At 44.2% G+C, this 20,810-nt stretch overlaps 1 protein-coding gene across 11 annotated transcripts in view; it reads right to left on the bottom strand.

Annotated features, from left to right (window-relative positions):
• Nmnat3 (nicotinamide nucleotide adenylyltransferase 3) overlaps positions 1–20,810 on the bottom strand; it is a 78,256-nt gene that overhangs the window by 43,420 nt on the left and 14,026 nt on the right. For 8 of the 11 annotated variants that reach the window (XM_042665736.1, XM_042665734.1, XM_042665741.1 and 5 more), the window contains 3 exons: positions 14,150–14,240; positions 13,049–13,193; positions 10,611–10,762 (listed from right to left, as the gene is read on the bottom strand). In XM_042665736.1, coding sequence (XP_042521670.1) covers positions 10,611–10,762; positions 13,049–13,092 — 196 coding nt within the window. In that variant the 5' untranslated portion in view covers positions 13,093–13,193; positions 14,150–14,240. Of the gene's footprint in view, positions 1–10,610; positions 10,763–13,048; positions 13,194–14,149; positions 14,241–14,413; positions 15,160–20,810 lie in introns of those variants that run through there. The other 3 variants (XM_042665737.1, XM_042665738.1, XM_042665739.1) reach the window with 3 other exon arrangements.

Genomic DNA, 20,810 nt, shown 5'->3' with positions numbered 1-20,810 from the left:
CAGAGATGGGAAGGGGATCACAAAAACCAAGAAGCTATTTTCCTAATTCTTTAATATATATCTGGTGGGGTTATGGCTTGCTACCCTCAAGGTTAAAGACATTGAGTTAGAGAAGAGATCTGAATGACCCACCAGTCAACTTGCCCCTCAGGTTGCTCCCCAAACTGGCAAGAACCAAAGCCTGAAACAGGAATTTGCTCCAAAACCAATAATGGGTAGAACGACCCAAAGAGGACAATGTGGTTTCTTGTTTGTTTTTGTTTTTTTTGCCAGTCGTAGGGCTTGAACTCAGAACTTGGGACACTGTCCTTGGGCTTCTTTCTGCTTAAGGCTAGCACTCTACCACTTGAGCCACAGCACCAATTCTGGCTTTTGAGTAATTAATTGGAGATAGGAATCTCAAAAGGACTTTTCTGCTCCAGCTGGCCTCAAACCGTGATCTTCAGATTTCAGCCTCCTGAGTAGCTAAGATTACAGGTGTAAGCTACTGGCGCCTGGCTCAAGGCATCTTTTGCTCTATCATTTGAGCCACAGAACCACTTCTGGCCTTTTCTGAATAGTTTATTGGAGATGAGAGTGTCTCACAGACTTTCCTGCTGGGGCTGGTTTGAAACCATGATCCTCAGATCGGTGCCAGGCCCGAAGGTCACAATGTTTTAACATCAGTTCTTCTGCAGTTTTCAAAGGGAAGTCTGCACTGATCTCACTGGTTTTAAAAAAAAAAAAAGTGCATCCTAAAAAAAAAAAGTGCAGGCTGGGAAGGTGGCTCAGTGGTAGAGCGCTTGCCTTGCATGCCTGAGGCCCTGGGTTCGATTCCTCAGCACCACATAAGCAAAAAGAAAAGAGCCGGAAGTGGTACTGCGGCTCAAGTGGTAGAGTGCTAGCCTTGAGCTGAAGAGCTGAGGGACATCGCCCAGGCCCAGAGTTCAGGCCCCACGACTGTACCCCCCCCCAAAAAAAAGTGCATCCTGCTGGGCACTGTGGCTCACATCTGTAATCTTAGCTAATCAGGAGGCTCAAAGTTCAAAGCCGGCCTGGACAGGAAAACCCACGAGACTCTTATCTCCAATTAGTTACCAAAAAAACCATAAGTGGCGCTGTGGTTCAAGTGAAAGAGCACTAGCCTTGAGCAAAAGAGCTCAGGGACAGCAGCCAGGCCCTGAGTTCAAGCCCTAGGACCAGAACCTTCCCCAAAAGAAAAAAAAAGTGCATCTTCCAGACTGCACCCAAGCCTGCTCCCTGGCAATAAGACTAGTTTTTTTTCCCAGGCGATTCTTACTGCTAGTAGACAACTACAGATTGGCATTAACTATAGAGAGATTATTCTGTTCAGCCATCCAAGGTTATTTTGTTAACCCAGCCCTAGGCACCAAAATAAACAAGGGCCACTTTCCTACAACAGCTAAATTACCAGTTTTTATAAGTATGGAATAAAAGAATACAGGTTTCTTAGGCTGTACATACTGTGTGGAGTTAGTTCAATTTCATTTCTGAGGTTTGCGTCTTCTAATAATGCCTTTAATTTACATGTCTAAAATATTCCTCGGTCAACTCTGCTTGGGCAAATTTAAGATGATCTTTTGCACTTGCAATGTAAACAATCCAAACTCACCCAAAGCCATCCATTCTTACCAAACACTTGCAAATTAGTCCCTACAGGGAAATGCTTTTTAAAATTTTTTTTCTTCTAGGGTTTATTTCCCCTTTTACTTCAAGTATTGTATTTCTCTAACAGATCTGTACCATTTTTTCTAACGAAAAAAGGGTCAGTGACCCAATATGCTTGAGGAATACTGGGGCAGATAAAACAAAGCAGAATTTTACTGCTGAAGGCAGATCCTCTGAGAGTCCCTGACACGTGGGGACGTATACCGACTCTCCAAGGACGTGATGTACGTGCCAGGATTAGCTAGCTCTAGTTTGGCTTTTATGGATCCTTCTGTTGGATGAGCATCGGAGGACCATGCTTTGTGAAACACTGGGCACCAGGAGCAGATGACATCTGGGGATCATGAGATGCTAAAGTATTTTTACAGAAACTTCTTGCCCTGGTCATCCAGGTTTAGCTACCTGATCACCAATACTGCAAGCGTCAACTGACCATCAGGGCCGCTGGCCAACACGATCTCCGTTGTTGCTATCACAGTAACAGGAGCATTTCAATTATACTATGACCTCTGAGACCATTAGCATGACGTACACCAGCAACAGCACCCACAAACTTCCCCTCGCTGGGCTGCCAGCAACATACCACCACTACCACCTCTAACATCACTGCTGTCAGCATCACCTCTATGAGTAGCCAGGAGTGAGGCCCTTGTTAGCACAGTCATCATCATCTTCCTCTCCATATTTATTTCTATAACTATCCACCCCCCAGGTACACATACAAAATTGTGTTCATACTTAAACCTATCATTCCAAATCCAAAGTAAAGAGAGTTTACGCTGGCCTCTCCTCCTTTTTTTCAATAGTAGAAAAACAGCAGCAGTAGCAGCAGCAACAACAACAAAACGAACCTGGCGCTGACATCCACAATTATTTCCTCATTTGCTTGACCTTAGGATTATATGAGGTAATTTTAACCACCCTTTGCTCACCGAGGACAATACTAGTGTCTAGGGCCTTTGCAATAGACACAAGACTCCAGTCATGTTGCTGCTTTCAATGTCCTGAGGTTGTTCTTTCTCCTCCTTCTGCCTTTGGATGGTTACGTGAGGCTCATCTGTTACTGTTGGTATTTCTTCTTGAGTTCCCCGTGGCGTCCTGGTAGGCTTTAATTATATATTTAGTTTTTCTGGTATGTTTCTACATTGTGAGAGTAAGAGCTATAAAAAGAGACACACTCAAGACAGGGGCTCACTGTTGATCCTAGTTTCTAATTCCTTCCCCATCCCCCATCCCCTTCACTCCTCACTCATCCCTGCAAGTTACCAATCTCATTAGTTTATAAAATTTATTCTTAAATGATTTTGTCCTTTCAAATTTATTTTCCCCATAATTATCAGTAACTCATAAATTTCCCCAAGGTCTAACTGTGTCTCGACAACCTCATCTTTAGGAATATTTATACAGCCACATCTATTCAATTCGTTTTAATTAATGCCCTTTGTGCTGCTGGGAATTCTACTTCATCGACTGTCTTCCGTGATGCTGGCCTGGCTTTTCTGAATGCTCTTTGCATGGGTTCTCTTAATGGTCTGCTTGGCAGAGGAGCCAAATGCTAGTCCCTGACTCTGGATGACCATCACTTCCCATTTGGAAGGCAGAGATGGTTAGCAGCCCTGGCATATCAGCCCTGGAGCTGTCTCCACAGGGAGCGAAGCGATTGGTGTGACTAGTTGGCCCAGCAGTAATAGCTAAAGCCCGGGGTGACAAACAGAACTGGATGCCCAAGTGAAGGGGCATCCCTTGGCATGGCAGGTGGACAAACAAAACCGTCTCTGCATGCCTGAGACAGAGTTGGCCAAGCCCTTGCAGGACACGCTTCCTCCCCAGATTTCAACATTCTTATTCCTGTGACATGGGATTGTTGTCATTCACCCCACTCCAGAGTTGTGTATAGGCCATGAAGTGGCTGTTTGAAAATCCCTGGCATGGAGGAGGTTCGATGAAGAACTCACGCTTGCATTAATAAAATATGTTGTTTCAGTTTTTTGTGGGTTTTTAAAAATTATAATTTTAATTTGGGGGGAACTATTGATTTATATAGTTGTATGAAAAAAATCCATCAAGTGATCCCACATATCCTTTACCGAGCTACTCCCAATGGTAACATTACAATGATTTCGGCATCCTAGATATGGATAATTATTAGATAATTGCTAAAATCTAACCAGTGGGCTTGATATTCTAGATATTGAGAGAATTCATAGATCTTGCTTAGATTTCAGCAGTTTTATTGTACCCATTTAACACATTTTTGTGTGTGTATACACAGAGTGTGTGTGTCTCACTTGTATGAAATTTCATCACATCTGGATTTTTCACGTCACCAGCATTGTCAAAACATACATGCTAGCAGGGCGCTGGTGGCTCATGCCAGTCAGCCTAGCTACTCAGGAGGCTGAGATCTGAGGATCATGATTCAAAGCTAGCCCGGGGAAGGAAAATCCATGAGATTCTTTTTTTTTTTTTTTATAAATTGTCACAGAACCTTTATTGTTTCCTGTGGATTTCTTTTCTTTTTTTTTTTTTTAGCGCCACTTCTGGCTTTTTTCTTTTTGCTTATGTGGTGCTGAGGAATTGAACCCAGGGCCTCGAGCATGCAAGGCAAGTGCTCTACCACTGAGCCACCTTCCCAGCCCAGTTCATGAGATTCTTATCTCCAATTAACCTCCAGAAAACCAGAAGTGGCATGAGGCTCAACTGTAGAGCTCAGGGACAGTGCTCAGGCCCAGGATTCAAAACCCATGACTGACAATAAAACAAAAAAGATATGCATGCTTTCAGCATACCACTTGTATTGCTCCTTAGAGTCTACACCATTTTCTGTCCTCTTGCCACAATCTCATCCCAAACACATCATGACTAGCAATTTCCTTACATAACTGAGTAATTTCAAGAACATTATCTAAGTGGGATCATCTGCCCTGTGACCATTTAGGCTTGGCTTGTGTGTGTGTGCATACCAATTCTGGGACTTGAACTCAAAGCCTGGGTGTTGTCCCTGAACTTTTTTGCTCCAAGGCTAGTGCTCTACCACTTTGAGCCACAGCAATACATCTGCCTTTTTTGATAGTTAATTGGAGGGAAGAGTCTCATGGACTTTCCTTTCCAGGCTGGCTTCCAACCTTTATCCTCAGATCTCAGCCTCCTAAGTAGGTAGGATTATAGGCATGAGCCACAGGTACCCAGCTTAAGCTTGGCATTTTTGACTCAGAATTACTCTCTAGATTCTCCTCAAGTTGCTGCAGAAAATCTGTTCATGATTTTTTTTTTATTGCCGGGGAACATTGTACAGCACAGATATATTCAGCCTTTGAAGGGCATCTGGGTAGCTTATAGTTTGGGGCTATTAAAAATAGTGCAGTTTGGGGGCATTGTTATGAATGGAGCTACAATGAACACTTTGGTACTGGATTTTGAACATGATTTCATTTCTCTGGGATAAAGGCCCATGGTATAATGGCTGGGCCCATAGGTTTAGTTTCTTAAGAAGTTGCCAATGTGTGTTCTGTGCCATGTTAGCCCCTATTTTCAGTTGTAAGGACATCCCTGAAGTTTATGGTGTTATCCTCATTTGTTATTGTAGCACTTTGGGTGGTATGTAGTTATGTCTGTCTTACTGTGGGTTTTAAATTGCATGCCTCTGCTGGTTCATGTTATTAAATATCCTTTCATGTGCTTATTTGCTACCTGTAAATCCTTCAATGAACTGTCTCTTTGTGTCTTTTGTCCATTTCTTTGTTGAATTGAGTGTTTTTTGTTTTTTGTTTTATCAGCTGTGGGGCTTGAACTCAGGGACTGGGTGTCTTTGAGCTCTTTTGCTCAAGCTTAGCACTCTACCTCTTTGAACCACAGCTCTACTTCCCGTTTTCTGGCTGCTAATTGGAGATAAGAGTCTCATGGACTTCCCTGCCTGGACTGGCTTTGAGCTTTGATTCTCAGCTCTCAGCCTCCTAAGTAGCTAAGATTACAGGCTTGAGTCACCAGCATCCAGCTTTAAGTGTATTTTTATGGTTCAGTTTGAGCATTCTTTTTAGATTCCAGATACTATGGATTATGTAGTTTACAACAATTTTTTTTTTTGAGGACCAAGACTGAAACTAAATGAACAAAGTATAAAACAAGACCATGGAAATGTTTCAGCTGTACGTGGTTGTGGAAAAAGGGTGATGGTAGAGAAAGAGGAAAGGGATGGGGATCTCTCAAAGCTCATGAAGGCAATGGTTCCCCTTTGGCACAGCTTGGGGCAGTGAAGGCCAGGTGCAGGGACAGAACATTCACCAAGGAAACTGACTCTTCCCAGACCCTTCCCAGATTTGACTCATCGGAATCATGTCTCCAGACAGAAAGAGAAGGGTAAGAAAAACACTGATTTTTTTTTTTAATGAAGGGAAAAGAGTCCTCATTTCTATTTCCTGGGGTTCATTTCGATAAATATTATTTTATATGATCAGCCTTTGTGTTCCTCTCCTAAGAATGATTTTTTTTTAATTAAGTCAGAGAAGCGCCTCTTTTTTGAAATAATGGAACACATGTAATCTAATCTTTGAGGCCTCTCACAGACTAAGGGAAAAATACCTTGGTTTGAAACAATTGCTGGGATAATCCAACATTCTTACAAGTATCTTCTTCAGGAGAAAAAAATCTTTTAAATTAGAAATGTAAAATTGACATTTCCCTCCCCCCCCCCAAACTAAGCTGTAGCACTGCCTATGAATATATATTAAAATCACCCTATTTGACAAATAAAGGTCTGTGTGAGCTCAAAAACGTATGCAATATTTACTCATGCTATCTTGGTTTCTCTGAAAGCCCAGAAGGAACAGAACTGGGGGCTCTCTACCTTAAGTGGAATTATTACAGCTTAATTTCACCCCTGATGTCAGATCATAATGTACCACTATATCAGGGTTCATTTAATTCTCTCCCTACTGTTTGAGAGAGAATTAAAACTAAAAATCACAGAGGTAGTGCCAAAGTGCCACACTTCACTTCACCTTGGACACCCATCAGACATTCTTATCGAACATGGAAAATTGCTGGTATAAATGGTATCACAATAAATACACTTCCCGTTAACATGCAGGTCACAGAGAGGAAAAAAACCCAGGAGTCATAAAATACCTTAATCCTTCTCAAGGTTGTCCAAAGACAGTGGGGGTCGGGGGATGGGGGGGGGGGGGGGAGAAAGGACAGGGCTTTGGACTAGGCTGTTTATTTTTATGATGCAATTTAATCTGGGATGCCACAAGCAGGTAGAGGGTAGGGAAGATCGTTAGGAAGTAACATCATAAAGTAGCAAGAAAGAGCTAAAAGAAGACTGTTCTGTGGGTTTCTCACTTCTATGCATAGATATGAGAATATTATGGTAACTTGCTAGTCTTGGCTAGCACTGACTTGGGGCTTACTCAAAATGTAAGAGGCCAAATATCTCTTGCATATATTCCAAGGGCTGGACACTCTGTGTGTATCATCTTATTTAAGTCTTAAAGAAAATAATCTTGTAAGCTTAGGAAGTAGTCTTGTGAGACAACGGAGGAGATACAAGCTGGAAGGATGGAGTGAGCTGCTCAAGGTCACATACCAGGTTTGACTCTAGGGCTGACTGCTAAGCCAGACCTCCTTCTGTGACCCAAAGGTCCCAGACAGGAGTGATTCCTTTGAAGTCTGTTGTGCATTCTTTAGTAGGTTTCAACACTAAGAGAAGAAGACATAGGAGAAATCCCAGGACCCAGGAACAACCAGGCCAGGGCTGAGTTTGGCTATGCAGCAAGCCACAGTGGGGTCTTCCAGGCAGAAGCTTCCTGCAGCCTACCCCTAGGTCACAAGAGAGGCAGATGACTTCCATGTCTGTTCCATGCGTCTGGAAAATTAACATTCTCTCTGTAGGCATCTGTTAAGTCGACATAATAAAAGCATAAAGAATGGATTCTGGAATCCATAGTTTGGAACTCTGAATTCGAACCAGAACAAAATGAAGGAAGCGCCTGAAACTGATTACTTTGTGAGCTCTCAGAAAAAAAAGTGATGGCATCTCAGAGTAGTTGGAGTTCACAAGGAATAAATCGTGTCCTTACTTGTGAGTTTCCAGGCATGCAGGAAAACAACAGCCATGACTGCAAAAGCTGATCCAGGCATTTGACAGGGTCTTCCCTTGGACTCTGTCTATGTCAAATCACCCCATTCGTCACACTGGTTGCATCGGAACTGTTCTCTTGTCACTTAGGTAATTTCAGGGGGCTCAGATTAATGTCTGCCCCTATTGGGAACACAGGGGGATGCATCTGTTCCCGTGTGCCTTCTATTTAGCACAGCACTGAAATACATAGAAGACAGATGATAGATAGAACATAGAACACAGATCTCAACAAGAGATCTGTTGAATGAATGGAGGCAGTATAGCATGGTTGGTTATGAGAGAGACAGACTCTACCACCTCCCTGTGTGTGACCTCACTGAATTTTGACCTCATTTATAAAACAGGTACTGGTAACTCACAACTGTAATCCTAGCTACTCCAAATGCTGAAGTCTGAGGATTGAGTTTCAAAGCTGGCCCTGGCAGAAAAGTCTGTTAAGTCTCTTATCTACAATTAACCACCAGAAAATGGGAAGTGGAGCTGTGACTCAAAGTGGTAGAGCACTAGCTTTAAGCAAAAAGAACTCAGGGATGCAAAGAGACAGGTTCCACAACCAACAAAAGCAAAAAACAAGGCACCTTATAGGGCTGTTAGAAGAGTAACCAAGGCACTTCTTCCCATACACACTGGTGAATAGTTAGAAGGGTAGGACTGTATGTTAAGTACATAAAACAAACAGGTGCTAACTAGTTGTTAAAGGATAAGTATTAATTAAACTGACATTTGATTTAGGAAAAAAAAATGCAAGTGGATTGTTGCTGAAATATAGGCCAATTATATTGATCAGAAACCATCCACATAACAGAAATCAGGATCTAAATTTAATTCAGCCTCCATCCCGTAAGTCTGTGCCTATGTGTTGGGCAAACAACCATTTACAACTGGGACTATGTCCAATATCTTAAGAGAAATAAAGCTTGAATTCTTAATAAAGTCAATAGACGCTTTAGGTTTGTCTGAAGCTATTGACTAGTCATACTTTAGGCTGAATAATTTCCATCAAAAATCGGTAAACAAGAACAACAGCAAAAAAAAAAAATCAAGTTTTAAAAGCCACAAGATGTTCACTACACAAACTCATCCAGCCTAAAGAATTCCACTTGGGGGGCTGGGAAGTTGGCTCAGTGGTAGAGCGCTTGCCTTGCATGCCTGAGGCCCTGGGTTCGATTCCTCAGCACCACATAAGCAAAAAGAAAAAAAGCCGGAAGTGGCGCTGTGGCTCAAGTGGTAGAGCACTAGCCTTGAGCTGAAGAGCTGAGGGACAGCGTTCAGGCCCCACAACCGGACCCAAAAAAAAAAAAATTCCACTTGGAAAAGCCATAGGGCACACGATGCAAGGCAAGAATATACTTGTAGGCAAAAGGACATACTACACATGGCTCATATGATACTGCTCATTTGGCCAGCTGTATTTTTTTTTTTTCATGGGGCTTGAACTCTGGGCCTGGGTGCTGTCCCTCAGCTCTTCAGCTCGAGGCTAGCACTCTACCACTTAAGCCACAGCGCCACTTGCGGCTTTTTTCTGCTTATGTGGTGCTGAGGAATCGAACCCAGGGCCTCATGCATGCAAGGCAAGCACTCTACCACTGAGCCACCTTCCCAGCCCCCAGCTGTATCTTAATTAATATATATTGGTTGTCTTTTAAAATTATCTTTGAGTAGTTGTACAAAGGGGTTTCAATTCAACCTGGAGACTGTGAGTATAATACATCTTACCAATGTCACCCATCAATATTACTTCCATCATTTCCCTATCTCTCCCCAACCCACCCATACCCTTGATTTTCCTAGTTTTATTTTCACACATACACATGTTTGGATTTTTAGACATTCCTTTGCAAGTGCTCATTCTTTACCAGTCAGAGACATTCATTTCTGTTCTTTTCAATAATGAAATGTTGCATAAGAAAACATTTTCTTTAAAATGCACTGGGTGCCGGTGGCTCATGCCTGTCATCCTAGCTACTCAGGAGGCTAAGAGGTAAGCATTGCATTTTCAAAGCCAGCTGGGGCAGGAAAGTCTGTGAAACTCTTATATCCACTAAACTACTCAGGAAAATCCAGAAGTGGTGCTGTGACTCAAGTGGTAAAACTAGCCTTGAACAAAATAGTTCAGCGGTAGTGCCAAGGCCCAGAGTTTCAAGCCCACTTACTGGCATCAAAAAAAGTTTATGAATATATTCAACATATATGAACACATAAGTAAATCTTTTCATCTGTATCTGATACAGACATATAAATGACTTACAATCTCTGGAGAAACATGTACAGATTCTGAATGCCATTTCACTCCTTCAATATGGAAATAGAAAGCCAAAGAGATAGAATACTTCTTGGTCAGATATTTATCATAGATCACATATTTTAGGCTAAGTCATGCCGTCTATACCAGAAATGCTAAGGAGATTCATTAGTAACGGTCTAGGATATACTCTTCAAAAGGAGCACATGTTAAAACCCATTAGAGAATGCTTGTTGACCTTCTGAAGAACAGCCAAGGAGCTCAAAGGCACTTGATTCACTGGACCACACAGGTCCATGCAGAGAGCACCAGGAAGGAGGCCCCCATGGAGGCCCAATGTCTTTTCAGCATTGTGAAAGGTGAGTGGGGTGGAGGGACACAGAGACATGTTCACCGTGGTGGCCAGACATGAACTACGCACACCCTGTAGTAAATGTATGCCCCATGTGCTGTGGTGAATGAATCAGATGAGCAGTTTTACTAATGTTGACAAGGACAGCAGCCAGCATAACCCTGCACAGCCCGCCTGTCAATTCTGCTGAGCTGGGGCCCCTGACTGACCTGTTTGGTGCAGGTGATCTCTGGCCACTTCAAACAAGCGCAGGTGCATGTTGGTGATCGGGTTGAAGGAGCCACAGGCCAGAAGCACCACGGGGATCTGGCTCTTCATCTTCTCAGGGACGTCCACGCCTGCGGCAGTGGCCACCCTGCCTCTATGGGAATAAGCACACAGGTCAGTGAGCTGGCAGCAAGACAAGTGTCCAGATCAGGGTCTAAACCGGCACAAGCTATCACCTTACCTGCTCAACTGTTTGAGTCATACTCCATGAGATTCCCCCATGGCCTTTGGTCTTATGTTTCCATACAAGCTGATCATCCCTCCAACCTGAACCCTATCAGCTCATCCCAGTCTGTTAAGATCCAGTGCAGATGATCACATCATTATTTATACTATTTGTTGAATGCCTGCTAGGGGCCAGTTATCAGTGAGGGATGCAGCTGTCTTTAAGTCCCAGAAGTCTGACCTTAGCAGTATAAACAAACATGCCCATTTGTTTCTCACATGACCACGGGTCTACAGGTATGCAGCTGATGGTATCAGAGTAGGAGCTCAACATCTGCCTGCAATTCTTTTGGCTTTTTCCCTCATGGTTTTAAGATTGTTGCTGGAGTGGTGGCCATTGTGACCTCAATCAAAGCAAGCCAAAAGAGCAAGGAGCTGTCTTTCCTAATCAGAACCCAAGTGTCTTTTCAGAACCCCCTGTAGATATTGTTTCTGTCTCGTGGGCTAGAACAAAATTGGTCTGAGGTTCATTCTAGCCCCAAGAATATGTGTGTGCACAGGCATGTATTTACCCTCACAGACTCTCTGGTGGGAAGCCGAAAGGATCCCACAGAGCTGGGTGACATCTGTTGGGTTGCTGATAAGTGCAGAAGGCTGCTAGCTTTTCTGACTTTCTGACCCCCTGGCATGGGTCAGGTGACATTTACCATTAGTAAATTACATGTCATAGTAATAACAAAATGTGCTCATGTGTGCGTCTTATGCATTGGTCAGCTGGATTTCACCTCCAAGCACAAAGGCTGGTCCAAAATAGACTACACTCTATACAGGCTAGCACAGAGCACTGACTGGGAGCACTGGACAGGAGACCTGCTCCCTGGTGGTGGGAAGGCCAACTGCCCTTCCCAAACACATAAAGAGTTGGTCTGTTCTGGCTCTATGTGGAGCAACACAAGGAAGAAGAAAATCAGTAGGCACAGTGTAGGTTCTCCAGGCTTTCTCTGTGGGAACAGGCACACCCCCTGCAGTGTGCAAAGAAAGCAGTCTTCAAGCTGCTGCCATCAGTGGCAGTGGTTTTGCAGGGAGTGGGGGAAGAGGGTGAAGTGGTTTAATGAGATGTTATTTACAAAGTGTGCTGAGCTTGTTTGGGAGAGCAGCCTCCTGATGAGGTATTTGAAGAAGACGGCTGGTTGTTGTTTTTGTTTTTGTTTTTCTCACACCTATTCTGAAGCCTGTCAATATTTCATTTCATTCTTACAAAATATACAATTTGTGAGCCATTATAACACATAACTACAGCATTTCGAGACACCTGGGGTTCTGATTCATTCCCCCCCCCCCTCCCGAATTTCCAAAAACTGTAAACTTCATTTGCTTAAGAGGCGATATCAATGGTGATGAGGGCTGATGCTGAGGAAAGCCAAGGACCCGGGCCTCTCTGCCTTTTCTTTCCGTGCCTGTGACAGCCTGAGCCACACTGCTCTGTGTCCTTGCACTATACTGGCCATATCCCAGGCTGGAGAACCCAGCAAGTGCACAGGACCAGGCTCAGTAATGGATCAGAACATCCACTAAGACCCATCCAAGCCAGCCCAGAGAAATACAATGCTCCGGTAGAAACAGACAGGCTCCAGAGGCAAACCAGCTTCTGGCTTGAGCACATACCTCACTAGACACAAGGCAAATGCAGGTACTATGAGACCCATCTGCTTTCTCATCCAGTGATATGTAGCGGGACCAGTAAGTGGAGGAGATGGGTCCCACCCCAGGCTGCTGTGTCAATAAGCAGGTAATGGAGGCCCACAGAGTGAACAATAATCACTACTGAGGATTTAAAATGGTGAGAATTCCGTCTCAGAATCTATCATTAAGCTAGATTCTGCCTCTGGCCTTGGCTCCCTCTCCAGTTGGGTCAGCCCAGACAGCATTTTCATCCTGCTAGCCAATGGTACCACTCTGCTCCTGCCAGCGCCACCAAGGCCTCCAGGACGGCCCTCGTCACCCTGCATCCCTGGACAGTTATGCCGTGTCCCCTCCTTGTCCTGCTACTCCTGCACCTGTGACATGTCATCATTGCCTTCTTACTGGCCTTGGAACTGCCACCGACTTTTCCTCCTGTGGCTCTACCCCAGAGACTTGTCACAGAGACCCAGAAGGGAAGGTGAGCCACTGCAGGTATCTAATGCTAATATTGCTTGGGATACCATCAACTTACCTGTCCCTGCAGTAAGCCCAACCCAAGAATGTGGCTGCACACATCCCTGTTTATTATTAGACATAAAATAGATGGCTTTGGGCAGAATGGAAATGGATTCTACAAGCATCCTTCTTTGCACAGGCCTCTTGACCAGACTTCTCATCTTAAAGGAAACAAGAGATATGGTTTGTATTCATGGATTGCCAACCACATTTTTCAGGACCCAGGGCGATCATTTCCATGTATGAGAATGTGTCAACTTCTCCCGGGCAATCAGCCCCTATGTGAACTTGAAGCCTGGTACTTTTGTTGATTTCAACTTTGTTGGATTCGCCTGCTGTTTCTACGGGCGCACAATGCTACTAAGAACAAAAGCAAAATGCGCCTTCGATGTCAGAGTAAAGATTCTCTGCCAGCCACCCCTTGGAGGAAACAAAATGCTAATTAAGCCCTCGTCCTAATTATGAGACTCACAGGAAAGCAGGCGGCCCAGCTCCCAGCTCTTCAGCTTGGAGAACTTTCGGAAGATCTGAAGAGAGCACAGGACTGGAAGGAGGTCCCTGGCAATGCCACACTGGTATCTTTGGGACTCATTTCAGTGGCTGTAACCCGTGGAGCTCAAGTACAGTTACTGTGGTTATTGAGTGATGGTTGCACTGTGCTGGAGATACATTACAGGTTGAAGCTAAAGCTCAGTTATGTCACACGCCTGGAAGGAAGGGCTTTGTGCCTGCACTCTGTTAAGTTGCCTACTCTACTCTCTAAGGCTCAGGGAGCCCCGTAGAAAACAGCGATAATTACACATCCCTTTCCTGAGAGTGTCTGGAGCTGACCCTCTTTACACAGTTATCTGGCTCCGTGTGGGGCTCTCCAAAGACTTTGGCTCCTTTCTTTCATTAGGTTCAAAACAAAATCCACAGTTCTCTCTCCCTGCCACCAGATGCTTGTTTATATTGTTTGGAAAAGACTCTGCCATGTTTCTAGTCCCCTATGATCATAACCTGGCAGCCTTTGGGCAAATGCTCAGCATCCTTCAGATTAGGCAGGCTGCTCAGCCCAACTTGCCCTGGGGAGATGGTACCACATTCCCTCCCCCCCAGGAAGCCCAACGCAACATACCATGGCTGTGGTCCTCCACCAGCGCCAAATAACACAGCTCAGCTCCAAGCCTCCTTTGTCCCTGGACGAGTCCCCATGGCAGACTTGCCAACTTGGAACAAAAAGCAGACGAGGGAAAAGGAGGTGAGAAGTACCTGAAATCCGCTAGGAGGAAGGCAGAGCAGCAGATAATAAAACCACCGCCCGCCAGCTGCTGTGCTGGAGAAAAGAGGAACAATCTGCTTCTGCTCTAGAGAAGGTTCTAGGCCAGCAAACAAAACATACATCAGGGGGCCTCAAGTAGGGCAGACTCTGCTGGCAGAATCTTCCAAGATCCATTCGACTTTTCCTTTTCAGTCCCGAAATCCCTGTATTTTGCTGGCCATGTTGCTACATTTCCCAGACTCCTTGGCAGCAGGAAGAGGCCATATGATAAAGGTCTGGCCATAAAATGGAAAGACACACTTTTCTCCTATCTTCTACGTGGGCATGGGCAGTGATCGTGGGTTTTGAGTACAAGATCCAACTACAGTTTTACAGAGAAGACAAAAGCAGGGCTCTAATAACCTTGATGCTACTGTACCAGCCCTGGACTATTTAACCTCTAGGAATCTTTTACCAGGGGGAGAAATCACCTTCTAAGCTACTACTGGTTTTGTTTTGTTTTCTTTTTAAGTTTTCTCTTCTATATGTTGCTGAACCTAATTCTAACTGATATACTGATATCTGATGAATGTTTACTGAAATAGTATATAAAGAAATGACAAAAGTATGTAAACTTTCAGAAGTTCCTATTGCTCCAGTTAAATCTATTTTATATGTAGTAACTCAAGCGCGTATTGTTTGAAAGGGAAAATATACTTAGGGAAAAAAAATCTACTATAATTTAATTTTTATATGAATTTTTTATAGGAAGGGGAAAATCCTTGCTCAGGATTCTAGAAGGCTGAACTGTACAGTAGTGAATCTGCTTTTGTGTACATCAATGAAAACCCAGACATTGTCCTAGCTACTCACCACTCCTCCCCCACGCCCCTCTCCCCTCAAAAAACAGATTCATGATGGTATGTTCTTACTACTGCTCTGAGTGGGCATTTGCCATATGGCTTGGTAGCTTAATGGTTTTCTGGTACTTGACAAAAAATAAATAAAAAAAATAAACACCAAAGCACAATCATTTTTGCAAAGAGTCTGCATTCTTAGATGGGTCTTTTCCAAATAACAGCTGGGCCTCAAAATTGAGCTCCTTGATTTGCAATTTGTGGACACAATACTCAAAACATTTACAAGAGAGAAAAACCTCCAGTCACTTGGGCTATTTCCAGGCTTCAGAGTTTATGAAGTTTTGTTGTTTTTTTTTTTTTAGCAGTTTTAGGAGTGAGTGAGCGGTTATCAATAAGCTGAAGCCAACCACCAGAACACATGAGAAATAGTCTGCCCTACGTACCAGCGGGCTGTGACCACAAATGAAAGGAAGGAAAAAGGGATGAGAAAGCAAGAAGCTCCCATTACGTCCACAGAATAAATCCTTATGCCTTTCTCCTCACGCTGTCCCACGTTTCCACAAACAGTGCCCAGATCTACAGCTCTGGTCTTGACCTTGTTTATGTGTGTCTATAGGTCTATGGAGATTCATAGACACCAGTTTGATAAGAAGCCGGCCATATGTGGAATCAAAGCCACTAGTGGAGTGACCTTGATGGACTGTGTTATTCAGGAGAGGCCACATAAGCTTCAATAACAAACAGACCTCAAATCTTAGTGGCATAAAGCAATCAAAGTTTATTGTACACTTTACAAAGTCTCTTCATGCTAGTGGGGAGCTCTGCTCTATCATCTTGTTTTCTTAATCAAGGATAAGAGGTCAGGCATTATCTGGGGCATTCCTATGTGCTTGAACACAGAAATGTGTTCTCTATCTGCCTGGTCCACACTCTTGTCCTACAGCCTCTATAATATATAGGTACTGAACAGAGGGAGTCCTGCTGAAATTAACAGTAGTTTGGGCCATTCTTGACCAAATCCTGGAATGCACAGGATATGCTGAGCCATGTGGTTTAATTTATGAGCATGTAGGTCTGCAGTAAGACTGGACAATGAAGTATAAGATATTAGCATTTAAGTGGCCAGGGCAAGGCCATGTCCAAAACCATGTCATGGGTAGACAGTGTCTGAAGGAGCAGAGATTGAATTCTGTCAGTTCAGTGTATGCTCACAAACCTCATCCTTGTATTGGAATGATGCTAACTGCCTGTGAGATATGCTTTTGTCCTGGTCCTGGGCACTTCCAGTTCCAACACAGGCCATTGTTATTAGTTACAGTGGAATACCCGTGTACTCATCCAGGCACATTTGAAACATGTTTTCCAAGGTTTGAATGGAGTCTGAGCTACAAGAAGGAAGGTAAAGCTAAGCAACAGTGGCTTACACCTGTAATCCTAGCAACTCAGGAGGCTGAGATCTAAGGAACATAGTTCAAAGCCAACCAAAGCAGCAAACTCTTCAATACTCCAGTTAACCACCAAAAAGCTAGAAGTGGAGCCGGGGCTCAAGTGGCAGAGCACCAACCTTGAGTAAAAACGCTAAGGGACAGTTCCTAAGTTCAAGTCCCAGTACTGGTGTGTGTCTGCATGGGTCACACACAAGAAGGTGGAAAAAAAAACAACAAAAAAAAAACACTGCTAGGGCAGGCAAGCTGTTGCTCACCTACATGTTTCCAGATCAAAAAGAGAAGATAGGCACATTTGTACCTCAAGTGCTGTAGTTGTGCATGCAGTCCCAGCCCTCAATCCAAAGAGCTTGTCAGCTAGAGATTTTCTGTGTGACCTTGTTTCTGCCAACGTCACCTTTGAAGCCAATATTTCAGCGCACAAAGCAAAAGAATTCCCTTCTTTGTGAATGAAAATAAGTTTTGCCAGAGAGTTCAAAGGAAATATAGAGCATGCTTCAGCAGTAGGTTAAAGTTTATTGGAAAAGAGGTAAACACACACACACACACACACATACACACATACACACACACAGTAGGCTGGATAATGTTTTCCACAAGTATCAGTAAATGTTATGTTCATTGGAGAAAAGGTCCCTGCAAATGTGATTAAATTAAGGCAGAGGTGCTTAAGACAAGCATGGGTATCTTTGTAAGGGGGAAGGTAAGGACATCTGACACTGAGAAATAAGCAGGCATTGTGAAGGGAAACAGGGAGGACTTGGAGAGGCTCCTCTTGAGACTGCAGTGATGTGGCACTGAGCCAAGGCCTGTTGGCAGCCACTGGAAAGCTCGCATAGATGAGCAACACATTCCCTCTGGAGTTTCAGAAGGGAAAGCAGCTCTGCAGATGCCTTGACTTTGACCTTTGGATACTGATTTCAGACCTCTGATCTGCAGAAGTGAGAAAAATTAATTTCTGTTGTTTTAAGCTACCAAGTTTGTGGGAATTTGTTACAGCCGTCAGAGGAGTCCCAGAGCTGTTGGAGGGAAGTTTCAGTGTTTATAACAGCTATCCCCCAAATAACTGTATGTTCTTGGGTGGCATTTTATGGAATTAAAATTCTGGCCTCCAGCAAGTGGGATGTATGAGAGATGACAGCTAGCACAGGTTAAAACAAATGACCATCCGACACTCTGCTCAGTGCAATGCCCTCTCCTGAAGCAGAAAGCCAGGGCATGAAGAAAAAGTTGTTTTGTTTTGTGCCAGTACTGGGGCTTAAACTCAGAGCTTGGGCACTGTCCCTTATCTTTTTCACTAAAAGCTGTTATTCTAAAGCTTAAGTCCACTTTTCTGGGTTTAATTAAAGATTAAGAATCTCACAGATTTTCCTACCCCCAGCTGGCTTTGAACCCTGATCCTCAGATATCACCTAGGATTACAGGTGAGAACGTTAGCACTTTACCTACTTCGTGTTTCTATTTATTAGAATGCTATCACGTGGTCAAATTAATCTATCAGGTAGTTGAGGAAACTGAGGCAAAGCTGCTTAGCTGAGATTATTGGTGAGTTAATAACAGAACTGGATTTGGAGCTCTGGGCTCCAAGTTCCACCTCAGGCCTGGAATTCCATTTGACCCCATAGAGACAATGGCCGATAAACAGCAAGATCTTCCATTCCGTTGAAGTTGAGGGCTGGAGGGATGTGTCACCACACACAGCCTCATCCCAGCTCAACTGACATCCACCTTTCAAGGCAAATAGTGAAAGATGGGGAGGACCCTTTCCAGGAAGGTAATAAATGCAGAGAAGCATAGGGTAAAAAGGGTCCAGGAGTGATTCTCAACTCCATTTCCCTTCCTCAAGGCTGAAGTCACCGACATGGCTCCAGGGGAGAAGTTTCTATCTTATTTCTAAAACCCTTCAGGGAACATTTCACAGTTTCCCTTCAAAGGGGGAATATCTCATTAGCCTTCAACACTGGCTGTCCAAGACAGAGAAAATTGTCATGGTGATTATATATATATGTATATATACATATATATATATGTATATATATATATATGAATACTCTGACAGAAAACATGATATGAGACATTTGTAGGGCAGAAAACATTTAGAAATATGAAGACTCAGGTATTAGAACTAAATACTGGCATCCATCACATGGTTTCTGCTTTAAGTTTCATAAAATCTTCCCTCCCCTCTTTTTTTCAGAGTAGTCCCTGTATGAGACCTTAGCTCAAGGAAAGTACGTTTCCAAGTGATTTGGAGGGGAAAACAAACACAAAATGGACTAAAAATTCCACCAATGGTTTCACATACATTCATGACAAATAATTCCAAGGCCAGAGGTTGCTCTGACAGGGAGAAGCTGGCCTGACCTCCTTGGGGTTAGAGTCTCTAGAAGCTAGTCACTTGGCATTTTATCTATAGACCATGCCGCCAATGCTGTCAATGGCTTTCAACTGCCTTCCCAACATTAAGTGATGGGACTCCAAGCCCTGAAAACCATGGGTGCCATCTGCCATGAGTCAGGATGGCCTGTGTGGGTGCATCCTGCGCTAGCTGGGTCTCAGGGTAGAGACTACCTAGGCTTCAGGGTCCCAGTCTCTGGGCAAAGATGCAAATGGACTATCCCATCCAATCTGGCTGTGGCACGTTGTAGTTCCTCTTGCCTTAGTTCAGGGCCCTTACTGCAGCCACTTCTCCCCTTCTCTCCATGTTCATGTCCTTGTGAGTGCTTCTCTTGTGGTGGACCTCTCTCTCTGCTTCCAATGTGGCTTTCCTCTTCCCTAGGAGAAGGAAGAGCTGGAAAGCTACATACTCCTTTCCTTACAAAACAGTGCTTCTAGAACCCATTCTGGCCTGTTCTATACAGTTCCAATGTTCTCTAGGTCTCCACCAAGAGCCCTGTAAGATCAAGCTGGAGACTGTAAGGTCGGCTTCTGGATGGCTAGTAGACTCCACCCTCCTCACAGCAAAGTCTCCACCCAGTACCTGTGTTACCTAGGCAACTGGGACACCTGGAAGAGGTCACATCTGCATCCGCTCAGGTCACATCTGAATTTGATGTGGCCACACCTTTCTCCGCCCATACTCTAGATAAGGCCTAGCCCAGGCCCAGACTCTATCTCTTTGCTCTTTTCTAGCTCTTTTCTCTCTCTTTCCTCTCTCTTTCCCAGCTCTCTCTCTTTCCCAAGCCTTTCCCAGTCACGTGGAGTGTCAACCCTCCATTGAATAAACCTACCCCTTACCTGAATACCACGTGCGTGGTGCAGTTCTTACTCAGCTACCTCTTTTTAAAAACCTATAGAGACAACACAGGGAGGAAACCTCTAGCCCTGGGGTCCACCCTCAATCAGCCAATGCCCAGCCAGAAGTGGATACCCAGAGACTCGGCATGTGGCTGCATGAGGCACCTGAGCCAGTGGAAGAGCTACCCCCATCAATCGCCATGATTTAGGGAGGCATGGACAGAGGGTGCCCCCAAAGGAGACCCAGAAGTGGGTGGAGAAGCTGAGCAAAGCTGAATCACTGTAAGGAGCAGAACTGTCCCATACTTGACACTGGCCATTTCAATAGGATGTTATACCTTCATCTCTGTGGGCTGGTATGGTCTTGCTTACCAGGAAGTGAACAAGGCAGCCCAGCCCGGTGGGGAGTAGGGAGGGTTTGGCAATGGCATTTTATCCTTATCCCTGGGCTGAAGAGGAGCTTGTTGGGGGAAGACTATTCCCAGGCTCCCAACTGCATAAGGTTCAAGTGAAATTGTAAAACTCTACAAATTAAATCCACTTTTAATTTTGAAAGCAAAAGCGAACAGATGCCCTGCAGCTTCTTTCTCTTGGAGAGAGGGATCAAGATTCAATAAATCACCATCCCTCTTTTCCCCTCTCCAGAGACATTGGGCGTCACCGTAGAACTAAATGCAGCTCTGCATGTCAGACAGGAGACAACCTCCAGGGTAACTCTACCAGTCCAAGGGCAGATACAACCAAGGTGCTTAACCAGAAAGGCACATTGGCTTAAGAGAAGACTTACAAAGATTTCTGATACATCAACAGTGCCTCACTCCCATGGTATTTCTTTCTTTCTTTTTTTTTCTTTTTTTGGCCAGTCCCGGGGCTTGAACTCAGGGCCTCGGCTTCTTTTTACTCAAGGCTAGCACTCTACCACTTGAGCCACAGTGCCACTTCTGGCTTTTTCTGTGTATATGGTACTGAGGAATTGAACCCACGGCTTCAGGCATG

This window comes from Dipodomys spectabilis, unplaced genomic scaffold (assembly GCF_019054845.1).
Source record: "Dipodomys spectabilis isolate Male_0828 unplaced genomic scaffold, ASM1905484v1 ptg000342l, whole genome shotgun sequence".
Classification (NCBI taxonomy): Eukaryota; Metazoa; Chordata; class Mammalia; order Rodentia; family Heteromyidae; genus Dipodomys; species Dipodomys spectabilis.
The sequence above is the reverse complement of the archived record's forward strand: the minus strand, read 5'-3'. Positions and strand labels throughout refer to the sequence as shown.